The following is a 24,042-nucleotide window of genomic DNA, read 5'->3' as shown; positions in this document are numbered from 1 at the left end:
GAAGTTTATTTTTTGATATGTAAGCAAACAGTTAACACTCATTGAATTTAATCTTATTAGATTTAGCCCTGGTCTGTCAAGATCTTTTTGACTCTGTCATCTATGTGTTAGTTTTTACTCCCAGCATTGTGACATATGTATAACTGATAAGTATGGCACCTAAGTCTTTATCCAGTGGCTCAATAATCATATGTATCAGTTCTTTTAGAATCCAGAGATGTAGTTCTTCTATGCCATGTCACTTGAATTCATTAAGTGCTCAGGGCTCTCTTACTATCTCCTTACTTATTTTGGGTATCAACCCCTTGATAACTATTTTTTCTTTTAAATTTTCAGTGCAAAGGTAAGTGTCCTTGGCAAAGAAAAAAAAAACAGTCTTCAGATGATCATATACTTAGGAAACAGAATCAAGTTCACTGGTATATAGTTTGCATGCTGTTCTCTTTTCTTTTTTGAAAATTTAGACATCTGCCATTCCCCAAATGGGTGTTACCTCTCTAAATTTCCATTATCTTTTTTTCAAACATCACTGACAGTGTCTTAGTAATCACATATGCAGCACTAGCATGAGTAATTCATCTGGGCCAGGAGACTTGAATTCATCAAGAGCAGCTAGGTGCTCTCTTACTATCTCCTTAGACATCCTGATTTTCACTCCCTTCTTTGTCATTTTAGCTCTTTTATTTACTGAGCAAAGTTCATTTTCCTTGGCAGAGAGAACAGATAGAAAGTAATACTTGAATAGCTAAATTCACCTTCTTTCTCTTCTCAATTATTAACCTTCTGTTCTCTAAGAAAGGTCCTATCTCTTTTGCAATTTTTCCTTTTCTTCCAATATTACTAAAACCCCTCTCTTTTTTCTTCCTTGGCTTTCCAAGACAGCTCTAGCTCATTTGTAGCTTGACCACTCCTTCCAATATTTTTATAGTCTCTTCTATTCATGTATCTATCCTCTCTTACCTGTTGTTTCCATTATCTGTACATTTAAAAAAAGCAACTTAAGTTGGTTAGTGAGTTTCTTATGCATTCTTATTAATTCCTTCAGGAAAATATGATTTTTGTTTCTCACTAGAATTGTTTTCCTTTGTATTTTCAGAACTTCATTTCTGAACATTCCCTTTCTCACCAGAGATTACTTTCTCTGTAGTTATTCTTTCCCTGAACCCCCTGCAACATTCCTTCTTAAGATCTAGAGTAGGACTGACTCTACTACTTACCTGAATGACAGAAAAGAAACAGAAAGTAAAGCAACTCTGAAGTATTGCATTAAATCCATCAAAGAGGCAAAGACCCTAATGGACAGAAATAATCAGTTTTGGGGGACCTGTAGAAACGCAAATTAATACCTTGTTGGTATTAAGTTGTGAATTATTTTACTCATACTGGAAAATATTTTGGAATCATCAAAAAAATATCTATATTGTTCATACCCTCAGAACTAGCTACCCATTATGAGGTATATATCCCAAGAAGGTTAATAATAATAAAAAAAAAGTCCCTTATTATGTCAGGATACTCGAAGTAGCACTTCTAATAGTAGCAAAAAGCTAGAGGTGCCCATTGACTGGGAGTAGCTGAATAAGTGTAGGACATTAATACAATGGAATATTATTATACTATAAGGAATGATGAACACGGAGAATTGTAAGTAATATGGTGAGAATTACATGAATTTAATCAGAGCAAGGAAAGTAGAATCAGGAGAACAATACATACAAAGACTCTGCATCCAATGGTATAATTAGAACCTATGGTTCTACAATGGACCTTTTTTTTTTTTTTACCTCTTTCCATACTCTCATCACCTCTATATAAACACCAAGAACTATAAATTTAGCCATAATTGCTCTGATGAACTCTAGTCTCATATTAGACACCTCCAATTAAAAGGTGTCCATAAGCACCCCAATTTAAACACATACAAAACAAGTTACTTCAAACCCTACCCCCATTTAACTTTTCCACTTCCCTATTTATGTTGAGGTCACTCATACTTCTAGTTACCCATGTTCATAATCTCAGAGGTATCTTTCACTTTTCCTTCTTCCTCACATACAATCAGTTTCCAAATCTTGCTCATTCTAACTCCAAAATCTAACCTCCATTATCCCCTTCTATCCATTCATATGACCATCTTACTAGTTCTTTCACATGGATGATTAAAGTAGCTGCTTAATTGGTCTTCCTAACTCTCCTCTCTAATTAATTTTCCCCACATCTGTCAAAGTGATATTCCTAAAGCACAGATAAGACCATATCATGCTTCTCCTCAAGAAGCCCTAGTTGCAAATTCCTCTGTTTGATATTTAAAGACATCACAATCTGGTATCTTTTACTCTTACTGCTCAGTGCTCTTCTCTGTGTATTTCAAGTTAAAGTCAAATCATCTCCTTGCTGTTTCCTGCATACTATAGTCTCAATCTCTTCTCTCTATTCATTTTCACAAACTATCCTCTAGCTTAGAAATGTCCTCTGCTAATAGAATTTCTAGCTTCCCCCAAGCTCTGCTCAAGTTTCCATCTTCTCCAAGAAGCCTTGACTTGGTCCCTGGTGCCCTTTCAGTTGCTGGTGACTTACCTTGGAAATTATTTTGCATATATTTTGCATTCAGTTTTCTACATATACCTCCAAACAGAATGTAAATTCCTTGAAGGAAGACACTGTTTTGTTTTTGTCTCTGTATCCCTAGTGCCTGGCACAATGTTTGGTATAAAGTGAGTGCTTAATAATTACATGCTTACATCATACTGAGTATAACTGAACTGAAAACAATAATGCAAATAAATACAATACTGTAGCAGCAAGCACCCTGGTGTCCCCAGGGTTGCTGCCACCACAGGTTCTTAGATCTGCTTTGATAAAGGAAAGCAACTCAAAATGGGTTAACAAGCTTACTTTAATCAGTCAAACATATATCGTTTACCCAGTTCAGGGGAAAGAGGTCAGCACCCTGAACTTCAGAATATACAGACAGAATTATCAAGACAGAAACAGATCAAGTAGACAGATTTCCAAACTGTCCAACCATTACATCCATACCAAACAACATCTGGGTTTCAAAGCCAGAACAACAGACAACGGCTTTCCAGAGTTTCATCTGATCAAATCACAGAACACTTCTCAAAGTGAGCCCCAAAACAAAGCCTCAAATCAGGGTTTATGTACCCTTCTCCTGGCTCAGAGAATGTAACAACCTTATTGACTCACTGGCTAATCAAGAAGTATCTACTGAAAAACAAGCCTCCCACCCTAGGCTCCAGGTGCACTTTAGCCTAGGGGCAGGGAAGATCTTTAAAATTTACATTCCCATTACAAATACTAAAAGTACACATAATTCAGATAGAATGTAATGGCCATTGGAGACAATTGAGGAATGTGTCTGAATACATTTCTTTCCTCTCTGTAGAGAAATAGTAGACTATGGGTATGGAACATTTGTAATGGTAATGGTAATTTGAAGATCCTCCCTGTCCCTTAATAAACCTAAGGGAATTTGAAGACCTTTCCTGATTTGAAGGTCTTCCCTGTCCCCTAATAGGCCAAATGTAATCACATGGAGTCTGTGGTGGGAGGAATTTGCTGAAAGGTGCAGCAGAGTCCACAGGAAATTAGGAGTCAGAGCACCTAGATGGTGGGGGAGAGAGGACACACCTAGGGAGATAACTAGGCTTGTGAGTGTTTGTGTTTGTGGGAAGGCTAAAGGATGGTGTGGTTTCATGCTGTGCTATGGTATATTAACTTCTTTGCTACTATGATGGATTTGACTTTCTGGTGCTGGGATCTGATTTTCTGGTATCTGAATAAATGTATTGCTTTTGTCTTCTGTATGGAGAATCTATTATATTTTCCAATTGAGAACTATGTTGGCATCTTTACAGTCACTGTAGATGCTGTGAATATTGTGTTGGTGCCACAAAATTACATATTTGAAGTCTTGGTCACTACATTGGATGGTTTTGTATAATTGTTTTTTTTTGGGGGGGGGGAAGAAAATGTAAGGGGAAAGGAAGTTACTGGGAAATGATTAGGGTGTAATAAATACAATAAATCAATAATGACTATTTTTTTTTAAAAGAAAAAACACAGAAAAAGAAAGACTATTGCCAAAATATTAATCTAGTGTAAGAGAAAGTAAGGGTAGAAAGGCATATAAGAAATGTTTGAAGACATTTTCAGGGAATTGACAATCTTGCTGGTAAGTAATTTGAAACAATGAAAAAAATAAAACCATGTATCCATCTGTGCAGGTGTTTAGCTCCTGGGCTTTCCTACCTTGTATAAGTACCCTTTCTCACATAGGTGCCATGTAATTGTTAGTACCAAGAATATTAAAATCCCCCTAATTGATTATTTCTCCTCTTGATCACAGGGGCTATTCCAAACCTTTTCATCTCTCCTCTAGTCTCCCATGGCACCCCATTCTTTCCACCATCTCAGCTGAAGGATCTCAACTCATATTTTACAGGAAAAGATTAAGGAATTTTTATGAGAGCACCCTCTTTTCCCCTCCCATTCTTCATGTAACATCACTTAGGATTCCTCCTCAACTCACTCTTCTTTCACCTCTCTCATGAAGAGGTGGCCCTTCTCTTTGCCTAGGCAAACCCCTCTATGAGCAACCTTGATTCCATCTATTCCTGGTTTCTCTAAGAGTTCTTCCTCTATTATGTCCACTTTATCTTTAATCCTTAATCTCTTCCTGTTAATTGGTTCATCTCTGCTGTCTACAAACACATCCATGATAGTAAAACAAAAGATGACAATAATTTTATATGCACACACACATCTATCTATCTGTCTATCTATATGTACATATACATATATAAAAAGGTCTTCTCTGTGACTAAAAAATTCAATAGATGTGATCAGAGTAAAGGTAAATTGTGTTTGGGGATCATTCATTCACATGTTGGGTACCAAGGTGGTACAGAGACCAAAGGCAAAGCATTAGGAAGCACAATCTGGGAGGAGGAGATACCACTTTGTGGAAGGTCTCTGCCAGTCTTCCAGGTTGACTGTACCTTGAAGCTCTAGAAGAATAATAATCAAGGTGGTTACTTTGGGGTAGGAATATGGAAACATGCCCTCCCAGGGAAAAAGTACCTGGACTCATGTTGGTGCCTGAAACAAAACTGCATTTGCCCTGTGCTAATTCTGCTTCTGCTTGTTCTGGAAAATTATAGCCTTCTGACCAGTAGTTTTGAGTTGTCAATTATTTCAGTGCTAATAGTTCAAAAACATGCCTTGAAAACCACCAGACATAGAAGATAATCTTTCATACTCCCTAAAGTCATGGCTTAAAATTGTACAGTAATTTCTTAAATTGTTGCTGAACTATTTATTGGGGGCTAAAGTTTCAGTGTGATTGAAATGGATGATTAAAAAATGAGAAGGTCAGGCAGCCTGGCATGGGGGAAAGAACAATGGACTGCCAGTCAGAGAATCTAGAGGTTAGTTTTGGTCTTAGTCTTCTCTTTTGTGACATGATCTCTAAAGTCTATTCTAGCTCAAAGTCTTGTAATCGTATGTTCTAAAGGACAAACTTTGCCTTAACAGATATGTATGCATAGGAGACAGATAGCAGTTTGAGTATTAGGCTGATGTTACCAACCTGAGCAAACAATTTCTGATGTGTGGAAGGACTTTATGCCATTAGTGATTACCCTTGCCCTCTACCATATAGGAAGTTTTTTTTTTTATTAAATTAAAAATAAGTTATGTAAGGAAATCATGCTGAGGTTAAGAGTGTGTTTTCTTTTCTTTTTATTTATTTGCAAAACCTGACTTCAAGAGTGCATTATGTTCTCATCCAAAGTATATGGTATAAGTGTGTCTTATCCCTTGAATATGACACAGATTATGAAGAGGAAGCCTGAGAGCAGAAATGTCTAAGAAGACAGGACAAGCCAACCATCAGTGATAATACAAAAAAAAGGTGAAAGGGTTAAAGAAAGGTTACAGAAAATAACAAACCATGTCAGTTATTATGGACAAAGACCTCCAATCTGTCCATTCTTTATCACTAGAACATAACATACAGGAAAAAAGGCAAATGTATGACAAGAGACTGGGGATTCAGTTCTGGATCTGTTCCTCTGGGACACCTTGGGTTAATCCTTTCCATTCTCTGGGCCTCAGTTTTCTTGTTTGTTAAATGAGATGGGGGACTAGATTATTTCTAAAGTTCTTTCAAATTATAAAATCCTATGATTCCGTTCTTTTTGCATCATTTTTTTGAGAGGTAAAATTAGAGAAGCAAACATCAAGCTTAAGAGGTAGCTTGGTACAGTGGAAAGAGTCAAGTGGCATTTAGAGTCACAGGACCTTGGTTCAAATACTTAGTACCCACGTGATCTTGGAGAAATCACTTACATGCTCTATGCATCTGTTTTCTCAACTGTAAAACGAGGGGGTCAGATCAAATGGTCCTTAAAGTCTTTTCTAGTTCTAGACTGATGATCCTATCTCACAGAGTTATTGTGGGGAAACAAATACAAAAGTGATATAAAGTATCACTTTATAAAGATATAAAGTATTTTAAAATACAAAGTACTTTTCAAATATACAATGCAATGCCCAATATCAGGTGCAATAATAGTTACTCCTTTGAATATGTGAAATTTATTTTAGTTTCTCTTGCTTATTTTCATGCAGTCTCCTCTTAAGCCCTGTCTAATGCCTTCCTGAGTTCCCAAAGCTATGCCAGCAAAAGCCAAGCTAAGGCAGTTCTTATTGATTAGGAGAAGCAAGTGTCCTTAAATGCCATTAGTCTAACTTCCTCATTTTATAAATGAAGCATCAGAGGCACAGAGAGGTTAAGTGATTTAACTGGTGTCACACAAGTAGTAAGTGACAGAGAGAGCCTAGGTTCCTTGCCTCCAGAGCTAATATTTTCCTCATTTTCTCATATTGCTTCTTGGGGTTCTATAAGGCTGGAAAACCTTTGAGTTATGGACTGGGTGCTTGTTACCTGAGGAATAGCCTAGCTAAAGAAGGCTCATCACTAGGCTGGCTGCAGGATGATAAATTTTTTTGCCATTCTCTAAGACCATCCCAAGATCTAGAATGGCTTGGGATATGTATGGGTGGAAGGAGAAACCACAGTGATGAAATTAAATGTCTCGAGTGTCAACAAGTGCTTTCTCTTTTAACTGACCCTATTTTCGCCTTCTATTTCAATGATTCATCAGGAATCTTATCCCAAGTATAAGTGTATAAGAACTACCAGGTAAAAGAGAAAATACTTCAATGGCCAGAAAGAAACAGTTCAAATATCAAGGAACCACAGTGAGGATCACACAGGATTTGGCAGCCTTTACACTGAAAGATCAGAGGCAGTAGAATTCAATTTTCCACAAGGCAAATGAGCTCAGGTTACAACCAAAGATCATCTACCCAGTGAGACTGAGCATATTCTTCCAGGCAAAGAGATGGTCATTCAACAATATAACAGATTTCCAGACCTTCCTGATGAAAAAGCCAGAGCTCAGTGGAAAATTCAACCTCCAATTATGAGATGCAAGAGTGACATATAAAGTTAAACTAGGAAAACACACACACACACAAACACACACACACACACACACTCACCCTGTTATTTAATAAGAGCAAACTGTTTATAGGCAAATAGAGGGTATGCATATAAATTACACAAAATGACAATTAAAAAAAATCTTATTAAGGGCTACAAAGGGACTGCAATGGAAGAAAAGGAATGAATGAAGTAGAAAAGGGTAAATTATGCCACACAAAGAGGCATAAAAACAATATATCAGAGGAAAAGAAGAGAGGGAGATGAGTATTATACCAGCTTTTCCCTCATTGGGTCTGGTGCAAGGAGGAAATAACAACCAGTTAAGCATAGGATTCTATGGAGAAGAGAAGCAAAACATATATTAGAGGGAAAGAGGGGAGGGAGAGGAGCTTTGCATGAGATTTGTTCCTGTCACTCTTGGTGTGAAGAAGAAATAACATAGTTCATTAAGTACAAAAATATCCTACATGCAGTAGGAGGGGGAAAGGACTACAAAAGGTGGGGGGGATGGTTAGTAGGGAGGGAAGAAGTAAGGGGAAAGGGGAGGAAAAGAGAGTGGGGCTGATAAGGGAATACTGAGGGAGGGGGTGGTCAAAAGGAAAGCTATTAAGGAGGGGAAGGGAGAAGGGGAGGAAAAAATATAAGCATTAACAGGGGAGGGAATAGGATGGAGGGAAAGAAACAGATAATAATCATAACTGTGAATGTGAATGGAATGAACTCTCCCATAAAACAGAGGCAGATAGCAGAATGGATTAGAAATCATAATCCTACAATATGCTGTTTACAAGAAACACATCTGAAACAGAGGGATACACACAGGGTAAAGGTAAAAGACTGGAGTAAAATATGCCTCAGCTAAAGTAAAAAAAGCAGGGGTAGCAATCCTTATCTCAGATAAAGTAAAAGCAAAAATTGATCTAATTAAAAGAGATAAGGAAGGAAACTATATTCTGCTAAAAGGAACCATCAGGAATGAAGCAATATCATTACTTAACATATTTGCACCAAGTGGTATAGCATCCAAATTCCTAGAGAAGAAGGTAAGGGAATTAGAGGAAGAAATATATAGCAAAACTATACTAGCAGGAGACCTTAACCTCCCCCTCTCTGAGCTTGATATATCCATCCTCAAAATAAACAAGAAGTTAAGGAGGTGAATAGAATTTTAGAGAGGGTAGGTATGATAGATCTCTGGAGAAAAGTGAATGGGGATAAAAAGGAATATACCTACTTCTCAGTGGTACATGGCACATACACAAAAATTGACCATGTACTAGGACATAAAAACCTCACAATTCAGTGTATAAAGGCAGAAATAATAAATGCATCATTCTCAGATCATGATGCAATAAAAATCATATGCAATAAAGGACCATGGAAAGACATGAACTAATGAGTTCAAAAACTAATTGGAAACTAAACAATTTAATCCTAAAGAATGAGTGGGTCAAACAAGAAATCATAGAAACTATCAGCAACTTCATTCAAGAGAATGACAATAATGAGACAACATACCAAAATTTGTGGGATGCAGCAATGGCAGTTCTTAGGGGAAGTTTTATAAATCTGAATGCATACATGAATAAATTAAAGAAAATGGAGGTCAATGAATTGGGCATTCAACTGAAAAAGTTAGAAAAAAAAAACAAATTGAAAATCCCCAATTAAATACTAAATTAGAAATACTGAAAACCAAAGGAGAGATTAATCAAATTGAAATTAAGAAAACCATTGAATTAATAAATAAAACTAAGAGCTGGTTTTATGAAAAAAAAAAAACAATAAAATTGATAGACCCCTAGTCAATATGATAAAAAAAGAAAGAAGAAATCCAAATTATGAGTATCAAAAATGTAAAGGGTGAACCTACCACCAATGAAGAGGAAATTAAAACAATAATTAGGAATTATTTTGCCCAGTTGTATGCACATAAATTTGACAATCTTAGTGAAATGGATGAATATTTACAAAAATATAGGTTGCCCAAATTAACTGAAGAGGAAATAAATTACTTAAATAACCCCATCTCAGAAAAAGAAATCAAAAAAGTCATCAGTGAATTCCCTAGGAAAAAATCTCCAGGGCCAGATGGATTTACTAGTGAATTCTATCAAATATTTAAAGAACAATTGATTCCAATACTCTACAAACTATTTTTTTTCCTTTGAGTCTCACCACAATTCTATGAAGGATATATAACAGGCATTATATCTCTAGTGTACTGAGAAGGAAACTGAGACATAAAGAGGTTATATGACTTGAACAAGTTTATATAGTTAGTGATGGAATTTGACTTAGAACCCAGTTCTCACATACAGTCCTGTGTTGTTTTCACTCTCAGGTTTCCTCTGGAAACATATATTTATGCACAGAGTTGATTTATAATTATCTATAAAAATCTTTCATTGTAATGTCCCAGAAACAACAGCATCTGAACTAAGGGTTATGAAATGTAAATGCTCTGAAATCTAAAGAGCTGGGGGAATCATGACATGGTGGACTGAAGCAGGTTGGTATTTTGTGACTCAGAAGCCATAATCTTATGTGGGTGAAGATATCAGAGCACTAGGAGCCAAAAATTTCAGCATGCACAACAGCTAGATATGGATAGATAGGGTACAGATGGTATACCAAAAGACAAACTAGAAAAAGAATGGGAATTCTATGACAATGTATAAACAAAATCTCACTCCACAGGTACATATCATGAAAGACAAGGTGAAAATTCAGTCTGGATAAAAGAAGTGAGGACATGACCAAGGGAGACTAGGAATATCAGGGAACAAAAAGTCATTTCAGAAACTATAAAGCAGCTGAACTGTTTATGGCTCTAAATAAAACTACACAAGAAACAGGAAAGGAGAATTAGGATTATCCAATCTGGAAATAATAACAGTGCAGGTCCAGATTTTGGCCCTCAGTACAGTGAAAAATTTCCAAACTTTCAAAAGATTAGCTGTTGATGTGGATTGTTGAAATCAATTGTGTGTTAAGTTCTGTTAGCTGAATAATACATTTTTTATGGCATACTTCTACATTGCTAAAAGTCTTTGTCATTTTGTTAGAGTTCTATTAAAAATAAGAAACAAAGAATGAACTTTCCTTTACAAATACAGGAGGATTTTCAAATATGGTGTAGGAGAAAGAGAACTGAATCCATAGTCAGAGGCCATTGGCTCAAATCTTGTTCTGCCATTTTCTATCTGTGTGACCTTGGATAAGTCAACTTCCCAATTCTAGGTATCAGTTTTCTCATCTCTAAAATGAGGAGGCTGGAGTAGGATCTCTTAGGTTCTTCCCTATCTAAATCCCATGATACTAGGCATGCTGTGCTATTTTAGTTAAATACTTCCTATTCTAGTAGATTCAAGCTTACTAAGTAAACTATAGAGCTTTCTTTGTTCAGAAAGGCATCAAAGGATCCTTTTCATTCTTGGCTCGGTAGTGTTGGAAAGTGTGGTGGTTGTTGTTAAGTTGTGTCTGACTTTTTGTGACCCCCTGTGGGTGTGTGTGTGTGTTTTTTAGCAAAGATACTGGAGTTGTTTGCCATTTTCTTCTCCAGCTCATTTTACAGATGAGGAACTGAGAGAAACAGGATGACTTGCCCAGAGTCACACAACTAGTTAGGGTCTAAGGCTAGATTTGAACTCATGAAGATGAATCTTCCTGACTTCAACACTCTATCCACTGAGCCACTTAGCTGGCCTAGTGTTAGAAAGTAGCACTTGATATTAATGTCTAAAATGAGTATTACCACAATAATTTATTCTACATGGTAGTCTTTCATAATCACACTGCCAAATGACTTTTGCCACATATGAGAGGAGCAGCTCAAAGTTCCATTTTATCCATGGAGCTTTGTTCCTGACTTCATGTGCCAAGAGCAGTACACACCTATTTCCCTCCTGTGAATGACTGTTGTACCTTTCACGAACTTGTGAATCTTACTTTGCTATCAAGCCGACTAGCTTTCTTTTCCTCCCCTGTAACATTCCATCTCCCGTCTCTACCCCTTTACCCTAACAGGCCTCTTTCCTTAGCTCTCTACTTCACTGAGTCCCTCTTTTCCTTTAACATGAAGCTCCAGGAGTAAATCTTTCTGAATCCCCACAACTATCTTATATTTAACTACTTTGTGTATGTTTGCATTTATTCATTTTATATTTATTCTGCATATATTTATATTTGCATGTTTTACCTGTTAGAATGCAAACTCCCTACAAGTAAGTATTTTTTTATTTTTTTGTACTTGTTATCCCCAGTTCCCAGCATAGTGCCTAGAATGCAGTAGGTATTTAATAAATACACTGATATATGATAGATCAATATTTATCTTCATGTCTCCCCTAAAGCCCAGAAGAATGCATTACTCGGTAGTAGGCATTTATGTTTATTGAGACTAGAATTCTATTTCAAACAATGCTTTCAACATAAGAATGACATTTTTTTCTGAAGAGAAAATTAGTTTCCTACCTAGGATCCATTTTTCTGATAAGTACTTGATCTCTGGCTGTTTCTTTCCTCTGCAGGGACCAATGTAGATACTGGCTGTGAAGGGGCTGCTGGACACTTGGCCTCCACACAGCTGCACAAGTTCCCTCAGCTTGGCACAAGGGGGCTCACAGGCTGGAGTTATGAACATCACTGGCTGACTGGCAAAAAGATCTCCTTGGTATTGTCCTGTTGACAAATGGCGCTCTAAACGGCATATCTGTTGTGATAAAAAGAAATGAGAAAAGAATTATGATAGTTCTCAATAGATTCATTCTAATTACAAATCTCTTTAGCTGTGAAGCTCATCTTCTTATTTAGGAAAAGAATTGTTTTAATTTGACCTTTCACATTATCAAGTAAGTTTTGACTTTGGAGATTCTGGAAAAGGTTTGATCATGACATCCAACTGATACTTGGTATTTTCCTAGAGTGCAGCTCAGTGGTAAAGTGGATAGAGTACTAGGCCTGGAGTCAGGAAGATGCATCTTCCTCAGTTCCAATCTGGTCTCAGACATTTACTAGCTGTGTGACCCCAGGCAAGTCACCTAAACCTGTTTGCTTTAGTTGATAATTTGTAAAATGACCTTGAGAAGGAAATGACAAAACCACTCTAGTATCTTTGTCAAGAAAACACTAAATGGGGTCATGCAGATTTGGACATGACTGAAAAAAATGACTGAACAACAATAAAATTTCCAAGGCAGTCTACAATCAAAAAAACCCTATTCCACATACACATTAACTTACATCATTTAAGCTGTTTGCTTACTTCTCCAAGTTTAAAAATTAATAACACCAAAATACATAGGTAATCATCATAACTGTGAATGTGAATGGGATGAACTCTCCCATAAAATAGAAGTGAAGAGCAGAGTAGATAAAAAACCAGAATCCTACAACATGCTATTTATTAGAAACACACTTGATGCAGAGAGACACACATAGACTAAAGGTAAGGGGCTGGAGCAGAATCTATTATTCTTTAGCTGAAGCTAAAAAAACAGGGGTAGCACTCCTGCTCTTAGAAAAAGTAAAAGCAAAAATAGACCTAATTAAAAGAGATAAGGAAGGAAACTTCATCTTGCCAAGAAGGTACCACAGATAATAAAGCAATCAAATTAGAAAAGCAAGTAATAGTCTACCTGTCAGATCTATGGGGAGGAGAACTTATGACCAAACAAGAGATAGAGACCATTGCAAAATGCAGAATAGATAATTTTGATCATGTTAAAATGAAAAGCTTTTGTACAAACAAAACCAATGCAACCAAGATTAGATGGAAAGAAGAAAGCTAGGAAACAATCTTTACAGCAAGTATCTCTGATAAAGGCATCATTTTTCAAATATACAGAGAAAAAAAATTTATAAGAATATAAGTCATTCCCCAGTTGATAAATGGTCAAAGGATATGAGCAGGCAGTTTTCAGATGAAGAAATCAAAGATATCTATGGGCATATGAAGAAGTGCTCTAAATCACTTTTGGTTGGAGAAATACAAATTAAAAGAACTCTGAAATACCACCTCACATCAATGAGATTGTCTAATATGACAAAAAAGGAAAATGATAAATGTTCATGAGGATGTGGGAAAATCAATGGAGTTGTGAAGTGATCCAACTATTCTGGAGAGTAATTTGAAACTATCCAAAGGGCAACCAAACTGTGCATACATACACTTTGATCCAGCAATACTACTACTAAGTCTGTATTCCATTGAGATCATAAAAATGGGAAAAGGATCTACATATATAAAACTATAGTAGCCCTTTCATGGAAACTGAGGGGATGCCCATCAGTTGGGGAATGGCTGAACAAGCCAGAGTATATGAATGTAATGGAATACTCCTGTGCAATAAGAAATGATGAATAGGCAGATTTCAGAAAAACCTGGAAAGATTTTTACAAAGTGATGCAAAGTGAAATCAGGAGAACATTGTACACAGTATCAGCAACATCATGTGACGATCAACTATAAATGACTCAGCTCTTCTCAGCAACAAAATAATCAAAGACAAGTACAAAGGACTCACAAAGGAAAATGCTATCCATATCCAGATAAAGAACTGATGGGCTCTGAATGCAGAATGAAGCATTTTAAAAAATTTACATTATCCTTTCTCATGTTTTTTTTTCCTTTTAATCTATGTCTTCTTCCACAACTGTGACAAATACTGAAATATGTATTACATGATAGCACATGTATAAACTGTATCAAACTGTCTACCACTTTCAAAAGAGGGGAGGGGAGGAAGGGAAGGAGAAAAATTTGGAATACAGGCAGGCTGGGAAGGTGCAGTGCGGCCGGCTGCCTGCAGCTGGCAGAGGAAGGCCCGGAAGGGACCTGATCAACTCGGAGGGCAAGTCTTCCCACCAACCAAAAGGGCCACTACCAGGCCTATAACAAAAGGGCTGGGACTGGAAAGAGCAAGGTAAGAAGCAAATACTGGGGTCCCTGTCCTGGACAGAAAACACTCCTGAGGCTACCACTTCATAGCCCAGAAATTAAAAAAAAAAAAAAAGCCCCTTTCAGGGCCCCCAAAGACCAGGATGACAGAGTGAACCTCACTTGCTCCAACCCACCCCCCCCCCCCCCCCCCCGGAAAACATAGTAACTCTTGCCCCAGGGCAAAACCCTCTACAGTAAAGGCTTGGGATCTTAGAGGAAGGGCGTGGCTAGGACCCTGCCTTAAAATGGGTAGAAAGCAGACTACAAAGACAAAGACTCTGGAGTCCTTTACTATCCTCAGAGGGAGGAACCAAACTCAGAGGGAGACAATGTGGACTCCATACCCACAGCTGAAACATCAACAGGGAATGGGTCCCAAGCACAGAAGGCTCTCCTAGATGAGCTCAAAAGGAACTTTGAAAACAAAATGAGAGAGATAAAAGAAAAAATGAATAATTCTTTCAAAACCAAAATAGCAGAATTAGAAAAACAGAATTATAAAAACATTATAATGAGGAAAACCTCTCCCTAAAAAGAAAAGTGTATGATATGGAAAAGGAGCTCCAAAAGTTAACCAAGGAAAATGATTTGCTAAAAAGTAGAATCAACCAAATGGAAACAAATAACTCTATGAGGAACCAAGAATTAGTCAAGCAAAACAACAAGAATGAAAAATTAGAAAAAGAGCTAAAATACCTCAAAGAAAAAATAACTGACCTGGAAAACAGATCCAGGAGAGATAATCTGAGAATCATAGGCCCACCAGAAAATCATGATGAAAAAATGAACCTTGACAACATTCTCCAAGAGCCCATTAAGGAAAACTGCCCTGAGATACTAGAACCTGAGGGTAAAATAGAAATCGAGAGAATCCACCCGACACCTGCTGAAAGAGATCCCAAACTGAAAAGTCCTCAAAATGTTGTGGCCAAACTCCAGAACTACCAGATAAAAGAGAAAATACTTCAAGTGGCCAGAAAGAAACAATTCAAATATCGAGGGTCCACATTGAGGATTGCACAGGATTTGAGAGCCTCTACACCGAAAGATTGGAGGCAGTGGAATACAATTTTCTGGAAGGCAAAAGAGCTTGGGTTACAACCAAGGATCACATACCCAGCGAGACTGAGCATATTCTTCCAGGCAAAGAGATGGGCATTCAACTACATAACAGAGTTCCAGACCTTCTTGATAAAAAAGCCAGAACTCAATGGAAAATTCAACCTCCAATTATGAGATACAACAGTGACTTAGAAAGGTATACAAGGAAAACACACACACACACCCTGCTATTTGATAAGAGCAAACTGGTTATAGACAAGTAGAGGGTATGAGTATAAAATACACAAAATGATGATATAAAAAAATCTTATTAAGGGTTACAAAGGGATTGCAATGGAAGAAAGGGAATGAATAAAGTGGAAAAGGGTAAATTATGCCACAGATAGAGGCATAAAGACTGTATAGCAGAGGAAAAGAAGGGAGGGAGATGGGAATCATATGAGCTTTTTCCTCATTGGTTCTGGTACAAGGAGGGAATAACAACCAGTTAAGCATAGGACTCTATGGAAAAGAAATGCAAAAAGTATCATTTTAGAGGAAAAGAGGAGAGGGAGAGGAGTTTCGCATGAGATTTGTTCCTGTCACTCTTGGTGTGAAGAAGAAATAACATACTTCATTAAGTATAAAAATATCCTACAGGCAGTAGGAGGGGGAGAGGGCTAGGAAAGGGGGGTGGGAGTGGTTTGTAGGGAGGGAAGAAAAAAGGGGAAAGGGAAGGAAAAGGGAGGGGGGCTGATAAAGGAATACTGAGGGAGGCAGTGGTCAAAAGGAAAACTATTAAGGGGGAGAAGGGAGAAGGGGGGAAAAATATGAACATTGACAGGGGTGGGAATAGGATGGAGGGAAAGAAACAGATAACAATCATAACTGTAAATGTGAATGGAATGAACTCTCCCATAAAACAGAGGCAGATAGCAGAATGGATTAGAAATCATAATCCTACAATATGCTGTTTACAAGAAACACATCTGAAACAGAAGGATACACACAGGGTAAAGGTAAAAGGCTGGAGTAAAATATTTCATGCCTCAGATAAAGTAAAAAAAGGAGGGGTAGCAATCCTTATTTCAGATAAAGCAAAAGCAAAAATTGACCTAATTAAAAGAGATAAGGAAGGAAACTATATCCTGTTAAAAGGCACTATCGAGAATGAAGCAATATCATTACTTAACATATATGCACCGAGTGGTGTAGCATCCAAATTCCTAGAGGAGAAGGTAAAGGAATTAGAGGAAGAAATAGATAGCAAAAGTATTCTAGTGGGAGACTTTAATCTCCCCCTCTCTGAACTTGATAAATCCAACCTCAAAATAAACAAGAAAGAAGTTAAGGAGGTGAACAGGGTTTTAGAGAGGGTAGGTATGATAGACCTCTGGAGAAAAGTGAATGGGGATAAAAAGGAATATACCTACTTCTCAGTGGTACATGGCACATACGCAAAAATTGACCATGTACTAGGACATTAAAACCTCACAATTCAGTGCATAAAGGCAGAAATAATAAATGCATCATTCTCAGATCATGATGCAATAAAAATTAAATGCAATAAAGGGCTAGGGAAAGACAGACTAAAAACGAATTGGAAATTAAACAAATCCTAATGAATAAGTGGGTCAAACAAGAAATTATAGAAACAATCAGTAATTTCATTCAAGAGAATGATAATAATAAGACAACATACCAAAATTTGTGGAATACATTAAAGGCAGTTTTTAGGGGAAGTTTTATATTCCTGAGTGAATACATGATTAAATTAGAGAAAAGGGAGCTGAATGAATTGGGCATGCAATTGAAAAAACTAGAAAAAGAACAAATTCAAAATCCCCAATTAAATACTAAATTAGAAATATTGAATACCAAAGGAGAGATTAATAAAATTGAAATTAAGAAAACTATTGAATTAATAAATAAAACCAAGAGCTGGTTTTATGAAAAAACCAACAAAATTGATAGACCCTTAGTCAATATGATAAAAAAAGAAAGAAGAAAACCAAATTATGAGTATCAAAAATGAAAAGGGTGAATCTACCTCCAATGAAGAGGAAATCAAAACATAATTAGAAATATTTTTCGCAATTGTATGCACATAAATTTGACAATCTTAGGGAAATGGATGAATATTTACAAACATACAAGTTGTCCAGATTAACTGAAGAGGAAGTAAATTACTTAAATAATCCCATCTCAGAAAAAGAAATTGAACAAGCCATCAGTCAACTCCCTAGGAAAAAATCTCCAGGGCCAGATGGATTCACTACTGAATTCTATCAAACATTTAAAGAACAATTGATTCCAATACTCTACAAACTATTTGAGAAAATTAGTGAAGGAGTCCTACCAATTTTTTTTATGACACAAATATGGTACTGATAGCTAAATCAGGAAGAGATAAAACAGAGAAAGAAAATTATAGACCAATCTCCCTCATGAATATAGACGCAAAAATTCTAAATAAAATACTAGCAAAAATACTACAGAAACTTATCTCAAGAATAATACACTTTGATCAGGTAGGATTTATTCCAGGAATGCAAGGATGGTTTAATATTAGGAAAACCCTCAGTATAATTGATCATATCAACAATAAAACTAGCAGAAACCACATGATCATCTCAATAGATGCAGAAAAGGCTTTTGATAAAATATGACATCCATTCCTATTAAAAACATTAGAAAGTATAGGAATAAATGGAGCCTTCCTTAAAATAATAGGTAGCATCTATTTAAAGCCATCAGCAAGTATTATATGTAATGGGGAGAAGCTAGAAGCATTTCCCATAAGATCAGGGGTGAAACAAGGGTGTTCACTATCACCCCTCTTATTCAATCTGGTACTAGAAATGTTAGCAGTAGCAATTAGAGAAGAAAAAGAAATCAAAGGAATCAATGTAGGCAAAGAAGAGACAAAGCTATCACTCTTTGCAGATGATATGATGATATACTTAAAGAATCCTAGAGAATCAAGTAAAAAACTACTTGAGACAATAAATAAATTTGGCAAAGTTGCAGGATATAAAATAAACCCACATAAATCCTCGGCATGCCTGTACATTTCTAATGAAATTCAACAGCAAGAGATAGAAAGAGAAATCCCATTTAAAGTTACAGTAGACATTATAAAATATTTGGGAATCTACCTGTCAAAACAAACCCAGGACCTATATGACCACAACTACAAAACACTTTTCACACAAATAAAGTCAGATCTAACTAATTGGAAAAATATCAATTGCTCATGGCTGGGTCGAGCTAATATAATAAAAATGACAATTTTACCTAACTTAAATTATATATTTAGTGCCATACCAATTAATTTACCAAAAAACTTCTTTATAGAGCTAGAAAAAATAGTAACAAAATTCATTTGGAAGAATAAGTGGTCCAGAATATCAAGGCAATTAATGAAAAGAAATGCTAGGGAAGGTGGACTAGCTATACCAGATTTCAATCTGTATTATAAAGCAGCAGTCATCAAAACTACTTGGTACTGGCTGAGTAATAGAGGAGTGGATCAATGGAATAGATTAGGCACACGAGATTCAGAAGTCAACGACTATAGTAATATATTGTTTGATAAACCCAATGACCCCAGTTTTTGGGATAAGAACTCACTATTTGACAAAAACTGCTGGGAAAACTGGAATATAGTATGGCAGAAACTGACCATTATCTAACACCATATACCAAAATTAAGTCTAAATAGGTATAAAGGTTGATACTGTAAGCAGTCTCCTAAAACAAGGAATAGTTTACCTATCAGACTTGTGGAGAGGGAAAGACTTTATGACTAAACAAGAATTAGAGAACATTATAAAATGTAAAATGGATAATTTTGACTACATGAAATTGAAAAGCTTCTGTACAAACAAAGCCAATGTAACCAAGATTAAGAGGGAGGTGGGAAATTGGGAAAGAATCTTTACAACCTATGTCTCTCACAAAGCACTCATTTCTAAAATATACAGAGAATTGAGTCAAATTTATAAGAATACAAGTTATTCCCTAATTGATAAATGGTCAAAGGATATAAACAGGCAGTTTTCAGAGAAAGAAATTAAGGATATCTATAAGCACATGAAGAAATGCTCTAATTCACTATTGATTAGAGAAATGCAAATCAAAACAACTCTGAGGTACCACATCTCACCAGTCAGATTGGCTAAGATGACAACACAGGAAAATGACCAATGCTGGAGAGGATGTGGGCAAACTGGAACACTAATGCATTGTTGGTGGAGTTGTGAACTGATCCAGCCTTTCTGGAGAGCAATCTGGAATTATGCCCAAAGGGCTATAAATACTTTCATACCCTTTGATCCAGCAATACCACTCCTGGGGTTATATCCCAAAGAGATCATAGAAGTGGGAGAAAGACCCACACGTAAAAAAATGTTTGTAGCAGCCCTTTTTGTGGTGGCAAAGAATTAGAAATTAAGGGGGTGCCCATCAATTGGAGAATGGCTGAACAAGTTGTGGTATATGCATGTTATGGAATACTATTGTGCTATAAGAAACGAGGAGCAGACGGTCTTCATATTTACCTGGAGAGGCTTACACAAACTGATGCTGAGTGAGAAGAGTAGAACCAGGAGAAATTTGTACACAATTACAGACACAATGTATGTGTGATGACCAACTTTGATAAACTGGACTCCTCTCATCAATGCAGTGATACAAGTCAATCCCAAAAGACTCATGATGGACAGAAATATGTGCATCCAGAGAAAGAACTAGAAAGAAATGAGTTTATATCCAGGTGGAAGCAAAATACCTGATCTTCTTCCTTCTCTTATTTGGTTTTGTGTCCTCTTTACCATTTTTCATTCCAGCTGATACAATCCGTCTTTATAACCTGACTAATGTATAATGTGAAAGTATTTACCGATCCTATATTTGACTATATGCCGCCATGGGGAGAAGGGGAGGGAGGGGGACAAAACATGAAACTCAAGCAATTGTGGAATTGAATTCTGTAAACTAAAAGGAAACAAACAAATTAATTTTTTAAAAAAGTCTTGTAAAAATGAATACTAAAAATGTTCTTGATATGTAATTAGAGAAAATAAAATACTATTTAAAATAAAAAAGAACAATCTTAGAGTGGGAAAAAACTATTATCTATAATACATGAAGCCTATCAAAGTAATTTAGATGATTTGTTTATGTAAAACAAACCCTAACTCAGAACAGGTGACTGTAGACTCATGTGCAGCATCAGTCATTAGTTCTTACTTCTCCTGTAACACTGCAGTTCTGGGGATGCACAGTAACTTTTACACTAAAAGATAAAAATATTTCACAAGGCATTATTTGTCACTCAGTGTGGGGCTCACAGAAGGAATGAATTTGTGTGTTTACCCAACTTAACTTGATTTTGTGGGTACCAGTGGTAAAGTCATCTCGTAGAAATACATTCAGGTACCTTATGCATTAGCTTCCACCCATGACCCACCTTAACCCTGTCATTCCATAACCTTTTCTGAGCATACTTATTAATACAGGCAATGAAGGCATAAGGGATAGACCACTAGACGCAAGAAGACCTAAGTTCAAATCTTACTTTGCACATACCGTTTGACTCTGCACAAATTATTTAACCTCTGAGATCCTCAGACAACTCTCTAAGACTATCTGTGGCAAAGGTACCAAAATGCACTGGGACAGGAATGTTTTTCAACAGGACCTTTTCATGAAAGAAATCGTAGATCCTGTGATTAGCATATGCATTTATCTTTGGTATGGAATGACTATCCTGTGTAGGTCATCACATTTATGACTCAAAAAAGCCTCTCGCATTCCTTTTGCCACAGTTAGCAACTGGTTTTTATTCAGTTAATAACACCCAACTATATGATTTTTTAAGTTTCAGTGTCGATAGGCAGTTCTCTCACTTAACTCCTTTATAAATCTGGGTCAACCTTAAGGGTGAATCCCTTCCTCCACATCACTTCTTTACTATGCTGCCTGCATATCAGAAAATGCTGATGATCACTGAAGTTGGTGGGGGAGTCAGGAATTATGGGCAAGGTCGGAGCAGTTAGGAAGGCAGAAAGAAACAGAATAGTGAGAGCTCCAAAACCCAAAGTACCTCAGGCCAAAGTTCCCAGAATGTCTGAGAGAAGGATAAATGTTTTTCCCCCTGGGTTTTTGGTCTTTCCTTTGAATTGGGGTTGTTATACTGGGACCCATGAAGCCTCCCAAGAGTTCTGTAGATAGATTTATAGAAGTCTTTGAACTTGGACAGGAAAAATACATTATTTTCACTAGCCTCTAGCCAAAACTTAGTATTTTCAAAATCTATTTTGAAACATTAGTCAAAGAAGGTATCCATAGGCTACCACACTGCCACACAGCAGTCACAAAAAATAAATTGACAACCCTCATTTTAGAAGAAGAAGCATTTAGGTGGAAAGTGGAACCCTTATTATAGAAATGAACGAGTGTTATAGAGTCAGACTGTTAAATTTTCAGTGTATTATTCCTTGGAAATCAGTAAATGCTACAAATCAAGACTTGATTCGTGGATGAGAGGGCAGAGCCAAGATGGCAGAGTAAAAGCACAACCTTCCCGTGGCTCTGGCTTCCACCTTCCACAATCCAAAGGGGACTCTAAACAAACTTTGGAGCTGCAGAACCCACAAAATGACACAGAGAAGCTAACCTCCCACTGAGGACAGCCCAACAGGCCAGCAGGAATCCAGTGCAGCACTCTGGGAGCCGAGCCCAGCCCCATGATGAGGCTTTAGCCCCAAGGCGGGCCTGACCAGCCACCTGCCAGAGGGACTCCAGATCTGCAGCAGCTGTGGCCTTTCCAGATTTTTCAACACATAGATACGGAGGACAAAGTGAGAGGCCAGTGCAGTCTGGACTTTGGGACCAGTAAGTGGGAGTGAGTGGCTGTTACCCTCGGGTGAGAAGCCACTGAGCCACCAGCACAGCTAGCCAGAGCCACATGGCAGCTTCAGCTCCTGGCCTGCAGAGTGTAGGGGGACCAAGCACCAGTCTGAGGAGTAATCACTCTTGCTTTAACCTGCTTGGATCTGGATTGCAGTCTAGGGTGAGGTCCTGGGGTGTGTGTCCAGCTTGCCAAAGCATGTGGAGGCCTCAGAGACAGCACCATATAATACCTCTGGCAGCTGAGAAAACCCCAGCGTTTGGGACGAAAGCTCCCATCTGGTGGCAGAGTCCTACTGTGGCAAAAAGCCCAAAAGTCAAGTAATTGAGTGGCAAAATGAGCAGGCAAAGGAAACAAGGCAGATAGAAGATTCCAATATTACAATACTATTTTGGGGACAAAAAGGAGCAAAGCATGGAACAGGAGGAAGACAGTGAAGTCAGAACTCCTGCACCAAAAGCTTCAAAGGAAAAGACAAGCTGATTACAGGCCATAGAGGATGTTAAGAAGCAGATAAGAAAAGTGGAGGAAAAATAGGGAATAGAAATGAGAACAATGTAAGAAAATTATGAAATGAGAGTCAACAGCCTGACTGAGGAAAATAATACCTTAAAAAACAGACTGACTCAAATGGCAAAGGAGGCTCAAAAAGGCAATGAGGAGAATGCCTTAAAAAGCCCAATTTGCCAGATGGAAAAAGAATCTCAAAAGCTCAATGAGGAGAATGATTGCTTCAGAATAAGATTGGAGCAAATGGAAGCTAATGGCTTTATGAGAAATCAAGATGCTGTTAAACAGATACAAACAAATGAAAGAATAGAAAGCAATGTGAAATATCTCATGGGAAAAACCACTGACCTGGAAAATAGATCCAGGAGAGATCATTTAAAAATTATTGGACTACCTGAAAGCCATGACTAAAGTAAGAACCTAGAAATCATCCTCCAGGAAGTTCTCAAAGAAAACTGCCCTGATGTTTTCGTATCAGAGGGCAAAATCAAGGTTGAAAGAATCCACAGATCACCTCCTGAAAAAGATCCCAAAAAGAAAACTCCTAGGAATATTATATCCAGGTTCCGGAATTCCCAGATTAAGGAGAGAATATTACAAGCAGCCAGGAAGAAACAATTTGAATATTGTGGAAACACAATCAGGATAACCCAAGATCTGGCAGGTTCTACTCTGAGGCATCGAAGGGCTTGGAATATGATATTCCGGAGGGCAAAGGATCTGGGATTAAAACCAAGAGTCACCTACCCAGGAAAACTGAGTATCATGCTTTACCCCCAATTTACCCCCAATATGTCTCTCCCCATCTCTCCCAGGGGAAAATATGGTCATTCAGTGGAATAGAGGACTTTCAAGCATTCTTGCTGAAAAAAAAAAACACAGAGTTGAATAGAAAATTTGACATTCAGATACAAAAAGGAAGAGAAGCATGAGAAGGTAAAGAGGGAAAAGAAAACAAAAGGAACTTATTAAAGTTGAACTATTAACATTCCTATATGGAAAAAAAAATTATAACTTATTAAAATTTTCTCAGTAGTTGAAGGGAATAGAAATATATATATATATATATATATATATATATATATATATATATATATA

The 24,042-nt window shown here is 37.1% G+C and overlaps 1 protein-coding gene across 3 annotated transcripts in view; it reads right to left on the bottom strand.

The window, feature by feature from the left end:
• The window catches only part of MCPH1 (microcephalin 1), a 389,489-nt gene that overhangs the window by 15,706 nt on the left and 349,741 nt on the right, over positions 1–24,042 (bottom strand). For all 3 annotated transcript variants that reach the window (XM_069065409.1, XM_069065408.1, XM_069065410.1), the window contains one exon: positions 12,011–12,248. In XM_069065409.1, the coding sequence (XP_068921510.1) occupies positions 12,011–12,248 (238 nt within the window). The remainder of the gene's footprint in view (positions 1–12,010; positions 12,249–24,042) is intronic.

The sequence above is a fragment of the Petaurus breviceps genome, unplaced genomic scaffold (genome assembly GCF_028583685.1).
Source record: "Petaurus breviceps papuanus isolate PSGF00001 unplaced genomic scaffold, PetGlider_PUasm1.0 90686, whole genome shotgun sequence".
Lineage (NCBI taxonomy): Eukaryota > Metazoa > Chordata > Mammalia > Diprotodontia > Petauridae > Petaurus > Petaurus breviceps.
The sequence above is the reverse complement of the archived record's forward strand: the minus strand, read 5'-3'. Positions and strand labels throughout refer to the sequence as shown.